Source organism: Hylaeus volcanicus, chromosome 1, assembly GCF_026283585.1.
Source record: "Hylaeus volcanicus isolate JK05 chromosome 1, UHH_iyHylVolc1.0_haploid, whole genome shotgun sequence".
In the NCBI taxonomy this organism is placed as follows: domain Eukaryota; kingdom Metazoa; phylum Arthropoda; class Insecta; order Hymenoptera; family Colletidae; genus Hylaeus; species Hylaeus volcanicus.
This window is the reverse complement of record NC_071976.1, coordinates 9,151,325-9,162,244: the sequence shown is the minus strand read 5'-3', so window position 1 is coordinate 9,162,244 and position 10,920 is coordinate 9,151,325. Positions and strand designations below refer to the sequence as shown.

The following is a 10,920-nucleotide window of genomic DNA, read 5'->3' as shown; positions in this document are numbered from 1 at the left end:
GGGGAATAAAATAAAACTTGTAAGCAATTTATTAACAACGTTTATTAAGAATAGTTATTCATACAAGTGTTTGCATGATATAATCATTTAGTGCACATGTCGACCATCGGTCGATTGACGATCGCAAAGGGTTAAATGTCTCCGTGTCGAAGACTCGATCAAGGATCTGCGAGGATTCGCAGGCCATAGTACCATGACTGTTTCGAAAGTTCCCATTTTTTTTCTTTCTTTCCGTCGTATATAAATTGCGACCTCGTCGTATTCACTCGTCGTAACTGCCCCCCCCCCCCCTCTCTCTGTGAAACTGTGACGCAGCCCTCTCTCTTTTCCACGCGCTTCGCATTCCCGGTCGTTTCCACTTCTTTTCGACTAGTCGTCTGTTCGACGCGTCCTGGACAACAGTTTTATCGGTCGTCGCGAGGCTGCGCAATTCGACGCTCAGCACCGTGCGACGACGCGTGTATTTACCTTCGAGTCCTTCGTGCCTAAAACGGTGGAACATTGTTTATCGTTTATTCGTTTCTTTGAATTTCTATTCTACTATCGATTTTGTCAATCGATAATATTTTCATCATTTAAAAATCATCGGGGTGCACTAGGGGTGTCTCCGTGGATTATTAGTTGGAAATTGCCGGAAGAGCAGATATCAGGTTGTCCCAAAAGTTTCTTTCGTAATTTGCACTCAATTATTTGTTGCGATAGTGTTTATATAAATAGACAATCTAATTTCTGAGATGTTGATGTAACAGTAATGGAGCAAAATGAATCGTACACAATTCAATAATGTAACATTAGACATAAAATGTTGTGCATGTATTACTTATTAATAAAATGAAAGAAACTTTTGGGACAACCTAATTGATAGCAGTTAGATACATTAGGTTTCAAAATGAATTCTGTGCCTTTCTATGGTAAACTTACCGTTTATTTATAAAAAAAACAAACTGTACAACTTAATTTTTCCTTAGTCATGTATTCTAAGGGAGGGACATATAGTCGTAAAACCAAATATCAAAGTAACCTGTGGGGGATTCATTACTAGGTTGATACATTAACATAAAATGTCGAATAACTATTTTTGTTTAAACTATAGTTGGAAACGATTGCCTGTAAAGGAACAGAATTCATTTCTACTCCTAATAGAACCTTGATAGTTGATTTAGTTCATTCGAGCATTTTATTTTTAATTTGTTCGGTTTTCGCTTGTAGAAGTTGAGTTGTCCTTTAGCGAGACCTAAAAGGTGTACTACTCACGTAAGAAAAGAACGACGAATCTAGCGACACGCGTAAATTTCTTACGCGCGTACATTTCAGTATACTACATTCTAGGCATACTATAGTTTAATTCTTTGTAATGCGATGAAATGGTTGTACTGAAATGTTCGCGTGTTCCCAGAGATTCATTCTTCTCGTGCGTAAGCGGTACATGTTTTTCTTCGATATTAACACGTTAAGTGCCAGGCTTATTTTATTTCACTTTCCGTTTACGCCGCGTGATGCTGTCCAGGCAACTGGAAAGGCTCATGCACAGTGCGTGAGCTATAGTCAAAACAAAAGATAACGAGAAGTAAATGTCGAGTAGAAGACTAAACTCCTGTATAACGCCACGTACAACTTATTAGTGTCTACTGTAGTGCTAGTCATCGACAACAAGTGAGACACTTACTGAAGAACTCTTGAAGAACGAATTTTAAATGATTTTGTTTTGCTCTTTTGTTTTGCTTTCTCTCATCGCCTCTAACAAGGATAACTCATATTCGTTCAGGTCGATTCAGACTATAACGACACGAACCGGCAACGACACGACAAAACATTAAAACGCGTGTTTTAATGGAACTATTCACACTTAACAGACACCGACCTGAACGTTCCGTCAACGGGAATAGTGTGAATAGTTCCATTAATACATTGAATGCCAGACAAATATTCTTATTAATATTAGGTCGTCCTAAAAGTTCGTGTCATTTATACTTTTATTTCTGAAATTAATATGTGAAACATACTCTCAAGTGTCACAAGAAAAGATAATCTGTCTCATTTTATAATAGTTTCTCACCTCTCTCACATAGTCATTATACCGTTACTAGAAAATTTCTGTGGTTTTTTTTATTAAATTTCGACACAGTCTTCGGCACGAACTTATGGGACGACCTAATAGTTTCTGCTAAAATGAAATATTATTTAATCTACTGGAGACTGCATAATCAAACATTAATCGTCGTATTTATTTTTGTAACTTCATAAAAATTCATGAATTTCGTTTAATTTCATTCCCTTTGATTGTGGACTTTCAGAATTAATTTTGTTGTTCTTCAGTGTAAAGCACTGTCACCCGTATATGGGTGACATGGCGATCAACGTGTTAAACGTCTATTTACACGTATCCGTAACGTGTCAGTTCCGTATCCGTTCAGTTCCGTAATGTTCCATCAGTGTCAGTGATTTTAAATATTCTTCTGTTGTTTTTGAACGGGCATGTTCACACACGTCCAACACCGCTCCGTGACGTTACTGATACGTTTCAAATACTGAACTGACACGTTACGGATATGTGTAAATGGACCTTTAAACGCGTATTTTAATGTTTTGTCGTGTCGGTGCCGGTCCGTGTCGTATATGTCTGAATCGACCTTTAGTCAGAACCGTTTCACCCAAAACGTCCTACAAATGCTCGAATCGACTAATCTTAAGAATCCAAGTGTCTCCCTTTTGGGCACAACCGCTAATCACCATCTTGTATATAGAAACAACTTGTCGAAGCTATTAGAAGAATAACGGTTAGTGTTGTCCAGTGCATCGAGAGTGCGTATGTGCGCGTGTGTGTGCGTATCGAAAACTCGACCGCCAAGCACGACTATAGACTACTATATAGGTTATTTACGTGGTGTTTGGTCCACGTGTCGCGTATGCCAGAGCACCGTGCGTAGTAGCATCGCGAGTCCTCGGGAACATGGGAGTTCTTTTGGTCTCCGACGGCACAGCGGCGGTCCAACCTCGCATGAATTTGAACGCGGTTAAAGCTGCGGGTGCGCAGCGCGTGATCGACGCCGGCAACGAGACGAACAACAATGTAAACGGGCTCAGAGACGCGAATAGCCTGATGCCGACGCAGGTCGTCGGTATAATCGACGTGGTCGTCAACGACGAACCGGTGCGCAGCTGGATGCCGCCCCCGCCCAAGAAAAAATGGATACGGCATTATCTGCTCGGTGAGCTAATCACCACTATGGCTCCTTTCGCGCGCGCCACGATTCTGTTACTAACGTCTCACGATGTATTTTCAAACGAGTTGTGAGAAACTATACATATATGTCTCATCTCGAAAGCCCTGCCGGATCAGTGGGAGCAAGTAAGATCGCTTACGATTACGACTTCTTTTTTTTTAAACTAGCTGGTTATTGTTGCTCGCTTAATTCATATATTTATATTCATATATTCATGTTTATTTTGTGTGCGACCCTTTACGGGCCACACAAGGAACGTCCCGATTTCCGATTACAGCGCCATCTATCGCGAATAAAAAAAATGTTTGAAACTAGTGTTTTGAAAAGGCCTCATAGCCAGCTTTCACAGTGCATGACAAAAAATGAGGTGTTCCATTAAAAAAATCGTGTTGACCTTGAAGTGACTTTGACCGGCCCTTTGAAGGTCAAACGGATACGATCGTTCAATAGAATTTTTGAAACCCTAAAACATTTCTCTAAACCCTTTTTCTCACAAATGTTCCATTTTGGAAATATTTGACTGTTTCCATACTTTTGGAACACCCTGTATGTGTATATACATGTTATACATATGCATACAAATGTAATAATAGTAATACATGTATATATATTATTTCCGTTTAGTTATTCGCTCATAAATTCATATTCTTCCATCTAGATTGCGTTATTGAGATCAGTTTTCTTAAAAAAAAAAAACTAAAAAACTACTGGACCGAATTAGAACAAAATCTAATCAGCTCTAAGTTAGATTGATATACATCGATTGCATCATCGATTATTTTGATTTCGCTATTAGTTTTTTCAGAAAACGTTAACGAAAAATTTGTTAAAAATAGGCTAAAATTACTCCAATGACCTTGAAACATGGAGATCTGCTAAAAAATCGATTTTTCATTTTAGGAGCAAATACAATAACTTCCCTATAAATCGGGAAGTTAATTATTTCCTTTAGGTATTCGGAATATTTTAGGGGAGATTCTTGCAATTTTCTGTCATGTTTAGTGCACAAGTTATAGTTATTTGAAGTTTGATAATATCACATTTAGTTGACGAAGGTCCACGACCTTCTTTGAGGTTTCGGGGCTTTGACTGTGAAGCTTGTTTACATTCTGCAATACAGCAATTCTCTATTACGTTTAGTTTCTTAAATTGTACTCTTTATAAATGCGATATCATCCAAGAAAAATAAGAATTTGAAAAGTGTATTGTCAAGTCTTTATTTTGAATTTCTGTTCCAGTTTGTTTACGTTGAGTTTAAAAGTATCTATAGGTATACGTTTAGATTCATTCATGAAAATTAAATATACTCTTCATTGGAGAAGAGTAAGCTAGTTCTATAAATATAATATAAGTAGAAAGCTAGTTCTATAAATATAATATAAGTAGAAAGCTAGTTCTATAAATATAATATAAGTAGAAAGCTAGTTCTATAAATAAGCAAATATTTGCATTTGCAGGTTTATTAAAAACTTTTATTTAAACCCATTAAGTAGCCGCCGCAGGACATTATTCTTCAGTTTATGTAGTGTTAAACGCGAGACGAAGATGATCGAACTTTAATACCGTAACCAATCTGCATGGTTTTGCATATTTTATGTGTATACTTCCTGATTAATAGTAATGATCATTCGATAGTACATTGGCGTCCGTTCGCTGAATTAATAGAACGTAACTAATTAATCGGAGGCAATGAATTCAAAACTGAAGCTCGAAGGTGTTCAGTAGACTGCTCCCCCCCCCCCCCCCCACCATTTATACGGTTTTTAAAATAATAGATAGATATCTAGAAATAATAATTGTCTTGAACAAAAATTTATCCTGTTCACATATTTCCACAGTAAACTTTTAGTATCGTTCGTTTATTAATACTGATATTAAATCTAATGAAACGTGACATCTAATGACGTTGATCAACTTTGTGTACACATAAAGCATTCGTGTTAGTTAGCGCTGTAAATCTTTAGCTGTGGAGAAGTGCATATCGTTGTGGTTTTTATAATTCTTAAATCTTCACATTTAATGGTTAGTGATAGATGACTGTAGTTTTTATGGAATTTTCACAATGGTGCATCGACCGATATATTTGGAAAACTTGTGTAAACATAAATATTAAAATGGGATAAATAAGGCATTCGATCCGTTCCAAAGGAAGCACAGTTTTCAGAATTATACCGTCAAACTTTATGTCACTTTACTGTTAATATCTCGTTAATTACTCGTAAAATATCTCGAGACGTAATTTCTGTCAGGCATTCTTTAAAGGCGTTGTTACGTTTACGTTTACGTTTAACTTGAGTCAATTAAATTGATATATATCTAGCAAACACGCTGGCAAAGTTGATAAATGTACAGGCGATCCCGAGCAATTGACTTTTCATATATTATTTAGCAAATTGATTCACCGAAATTCCATCGAAATCCTGGTTCGGGCCAGCGAGAAATATTATTTCAGGAAAAAAAGGATAAAGTTGATTTTCGATATAGGTTATTGTAACAAACAGAAAATGATCGTAGTTGTTACATTTATAAATATACTTAACCCTTTGTACTCGAGAGGCGACAGATGTTTACGTTAGATTTCGTTGAATCTCGGAGCTTTAATAGCAGTATCAGTCCACGAATAGATTTTTAAATGGTATAACTTGGAATGGGAAATGAGATTGTTTTATCCTCCTATAGAGTTTGTTTACAAATACTATTGGGTTATCCGAAAAGTCCATGCCGATTTTTGGTAGGTGGTACAGGTCTGAATATATCGAAGTGGTTGAAAACAAATAACATGCATAAATAACATGCATAAATAACATGCATAAATCCTTTAAAAAGTGGAAAGGTTGTGGAACAAAATGGCACCTATGTAATTCAATAGATATATATTAAAATTCAAACGTGTTTTTGAATGTTCCTTAGAAATCGGCACGAACTTTCTGGACAACCTAATATATTACAATCAGAGAGTGCTAGGATTTAATATAACTTCATTTTAGCTTTAATTTCGTCAGCTAAGCACTGAAATTAAAATAAAAAAACCTCCCAGTAGATGAACTGTTAACTTCCTGGTAAAACTGATTAGACTACGCAATACTTTACAATCTTACTAATTTCCCGATTCGTCTTCCACGAGGCAGTCATCTCGCGTGGCACGTGGTAGCTCGCCTTGGTGGCCGTGACACTGCACTTAATCATCGATTGCCACTAACGATACTCTGCAGTTGCAGTTTTCAACTGACGGACACGCGCTCGGGATCGACGGCGAATCCGCACGTGGCGAAATGTATTGCCGCTTTTTTTCTTTATCGATTATACCATCGCCATCGAGAAACCAGCTAGCGAGGATTTAAGCAACAGCGCGATGGCAAACGCACTATCGTCTAGGCTCTAGCTGATAAAGTGTTTTAGTGTCGCGCTGTGCTTCCTGTTGAAAAAATGTTTTTGTTCGCGACGATGATTCGATCGTGTCGGTTGTGTAGGACGTACTAACTAAAACTGCAGCTTCCTTTCTTAATTACTAGACCGTGGATGTTTATGCAAATTAACATTTTCATGGGGTACAGAGAAAAAATGGAAACCTAAATAAAAGTCTTATTAAAAAATAAATCTGTCTAGGTTTTGGATCGTAAATGATAAATTATATGGTTTTTCAATTGTACAAGAACAAAATATTTCTATATATTTCCATGAGTATTTATCTGGCACTCAAAGTGTTAAATAGTGTATATTATTGTTGATATCATCAACATGTATATTTTTCCATTTGCACACATTCTCACACATATCCCGATATTTTTACTTGCTATGAATGCGTAAACATCCGCAGTCTAGTAAACAAAAATCCTAAGATCAATGAGATCTTCTCTTTCCGCGAAATTGTGATACTCTTCCGTCTGATGATCGTCATTAGTAACATTCATACGTTACCATACGATCACGTGGCCATTGACAACCGCGGAGGATAATCACTGGTGATTCCGTGATTTTTATTGGCGCCGTAATTAGGTCTGCTCCCGTTAAATGGGAGTTGATTTGCAGAGAGGAGCCGTGTCTTTTTTCTTTCTTGAGCATCGAGGATGCTTCGACTTAAAGTGGTTACGTACGCACGGGCCTATAAATATTCTTTAGCTGGACGTTGGGTTCTCGCGTTACAGCAGGACCACTGATTGAACTGTAAGCTAGAACTAGATTGGCCAAAACTTTAAATACTAGCGAGATTAGGGTTCGAATTCGTGGTGAAATGCGTGAGAATCAGGCTTGGATTAACCATTAGTTAAGTGTATTTAGTGTAAGAATTGTTTGTGTCGGACTGATTTTGAATTTGTATATTAGGTTTGACGTTGTTTCGAAGTATCATCCTCTATATCTAGTCTAGAAAGGTTTCACCCGAAGAGGATAATTACAATAAATAGAAATAATAGAAGTACTACTAATACATCCAAACTTTAACATGTGAACATATTATTTATAAGTGAGAATGTTTGGAATTTTTCCCACTTGTAAAATTTCTTTCGCTAAGTAATATAATTATTAAATTTATTATCATATATTACTATAATTATTTTCTCTTAAACGATATGTAGCAAATAGGTCGTTTAACTTATACTGTAGACTAATCTGATAACAAAACAAATAATAATTAGAAAAAGAAAGTATAAATCGCAGACACATACGAATAAATAAACAGAAGTAAGATTAAGCGATTTAATTCGAACCACGATTGCGAAACTTGATTTAAAATGATCGATGCCCAGTAGTGAGCACTCGCGTCTTCTAGCCGATGCCTGTTGATTTTAAATTCGCGACATTCGATCGAAGGATTTCGCCATGTGGACGGATTATCGCACAGTGGTCTGCCGCGTTTCGATACGCTTCCATACGTAGTTACTTTGACCTCCAGTCTAAGGCTGATTTCATGCCGATTTCGCAGATAAAAGAACAGTCACGTTCGCTCGTCTCTGTCCATTTTAGCTCATCGCGTGGAATTACCATTCGAACGTCCGTCCAAGAGTCTAGACGGACAGGCTCGCCTTCTCGCGATAGTCTTTAATCCTGTCGTCCAAGTTTTTCTTTTCCAAAGGATTTCGCGACAGCTTCCACGTACAAAGTTTTCAAATTATAAACGCAGGGGATTATTATTTAATTGTTCGAGGTACGCGGTTTTAAAACAAAAATAAAACTTGAGTTGGTCAGAGGAACAATGTTGAACAACGTCACGTAATGTTAAACAGGGTCGATGATAGTATCGACACGTACTAATTTAGGAATAAAATACTAAAATATTAGAATTTAAAGATACTACATTGGCGAAGAAAAGTAAAATAATATTGTTGTATTTTCTATTATGTATAGACATTATATTCGTGCTAATTTTGTATTATAATTTCTTCGAGTTGAACTTTGCCAGATGTATGAGGTTCGCGAATCAAAGAAGCTCGAAAAATTTGGAAACAGTTGCGCCGCGTCATTGAGCATCAAATTTGGACACCAAAAATTAGCGGAGGTTGCTATTTTTAGGTCAAGGACGTGCCATTCGATTCCTTTACCATCCCCTCTTCTTTTCTGTCTACTATATGCTCCAACACCATGCCTATTAACTTTCGGACGCTTTGTTTGAACAGTGCGTTCCATTTTTCAACACTCGAACCTATCAACTTAATCTTAGATTCCACTATTATTATTACATTAAAAAGTCTATCTGTGACTTGTAAAAGTGACTGTGACTTGCGCGAATTTATTCTGGATGGTATTTTATAATTTATATTTTAAACATAATCTCTGCAATATATTTCCACCGTTATTTATTTGAATTCTTTCCTCCCAAATTTAACATCTAGATTTTAATTAAAATTTAATTCTCATGCACATAAACAGTTTATGTTTCGTTCTTCTTAAATACGTGTCCTTAAAATCAGAGATGAAAGTTTCGACGTGTTTCTTTTTCGTTGTACAGAGCAAGGAATAATTCGGTGTAGATATAAGGGAAGGATAAAATGCGAAGATCGTCGTGGAGATTTAGCCTATCGAATGCGACAACCCGTTACGCAAAACCGGACTTCCTGTCCCTGCGTCTGCAGAAGATTATCTCGCGAAGTAGGTCATTCGATAAGAATCTACGAAAGATCAAGAACCGCGTAGAAAATTGCGATTGTATCGATAATTAAGAGAATTTGAACAATAGATAACGAATAGATAGCTAGCAATTTATTCACGACTATTATTTGATTCAAGAGATAAATTTTTAATTATTTATCGCGAAATATTTCATTCTACAGCTCGAATTTTGGAATTTAACAATTTTTAATTTAAAATTTAAGGACCATCGCCAAGTGTATGTAAAAAAATTGTATTAATTGCATTATTCGATATACATCGTGTATATTGTTGGAAGCTTCTCCATATTACTGCGCATCATGAATGCATCAAATATAAGTCTACTAATTATTACTAAAAATTTGAGAAATGTATATAATATTACATTAACGCCGTCGATAAATTTCTCCCCGTTAAAGAAACTAATAAAGGCAGAATTTAACGCGATTCATCGTTGATGAATTGCAAGTTAGTCGAATCGTGTTTCTCGTGCATCGCGTTATCATGTTCCAAGGATCGTTTTAGTGTTATTCGTCGTTGGTCACCGACGCAGGCGTGCACCGAGTGCGAGGTATATATCGTCGGTGTGCTTTCTTACTTCTTGTTCTCGTGGTACCGTACACGTCGTCTTTTAAGCCCGGAATAGATTTAGGAAGCGTCGAGCTATGCGACGGGGCTTTGCCAAGTCTCTTGGTACATGAATGAGTTAGTTGCATGTGCGTACACGTGCTGGGCTAATTTATAGCATCGCGACGAATGGAGCGAATATCCCAGCGCGAAAATTGCGAGTCCTACAGGATACTCGTAGCGATGCGTTTAGGTCGCGACTGAACAAAGTATTTCGACGTGTTACAGTCTTAGAGAAACTATCATATGTTACGTATTACATGTTTTTTATTACATTTCGTATGTTACTTGTATGGTACATGGTATATGTAACGTATTATGTGTTACACATTACACCTTCTCAATTACATAACACATGATAAATATTCGACATTCTATGTTATACATCATATGTTACATAGTATTAGGCTGTCCCGAAAGTTTCTTTCGCTTTATTAATAAGTAATACATGCACGATATTTTATGTTTGATGTTACATTACTGAATTGTGCACGATTCAATTTGCTCCATTACTGTTACAACATCGATGTCTATAAAATTAGATTGTTTATTTATATAAACACTGTCACGTAAAATAATCGAGTGCATCACGCGAAAGAAACTTTCGGGACAATCTAATACAATTTAAAAAAACATGTAATGTAACCATCTGGGAGAGTGCTGAGACCCAAATTAACCAAGATAAGAAAATATTAGACTCTGTGGAGTAAGACCGGAAATAATCGAGGTGATCAAGTTATGCGGTTCGCCTTGTACATTCCTGTCGATTTAAAAATAGAAGTACCTGTGAAAACTATTACATTACGGTTGAATTGTTCATCAGACAGCTGTCCTTGCTCGTAATTAATTTCAGTCTACGTTTGAACAGGTAAACGCCGATGACAACTTTAGTTTATAAATGAGCCCTCCTTCGATGCAAAACTCTTCGCTTGGCGTTCATTATTATTATTATTATTATTATTATTATTATTATTATTATTATTAT

General features: G+C 36.5%; 1 protein-coding gene across 6 annotated transcripts in view; it reads left to right on the top strand.

The window, feature by feature from the left end:
• Nucleotides 1-10,920, top strand: part of LOC128880861 (max-binding protein MNT-like) — a 57,411-nt gene that overhangs the window by 20,230 nt on the left and 26,261 nt on the right. The window contains exons 1-2 of one of the 6 annotated variants that reach the window (XM_054131382.1): nucleotides 373-493; nucleotides 2,745-3,209. The exons of 3 other annotated variants lie outside the window; for them this stretch is intronic. In XM_054131382.1, coding sequence (XP_053987357.1) covers nucleotides 2,951-3,209 — 259 coding nt within the window. In that variant the 5' untranslated portion in view covers nucleotides 373-493; nucleotides 2,745-2,950. Of the gene's footprint in view, nucleotides 1-372; nucleotides 494-2,744; nucleotides 3,350-10,920 lie in introns of those variants that run through there. 2 more of the 6 variants (XM_054131371.1, XM_054131417.1) reach the window with 2 other exon arrangements.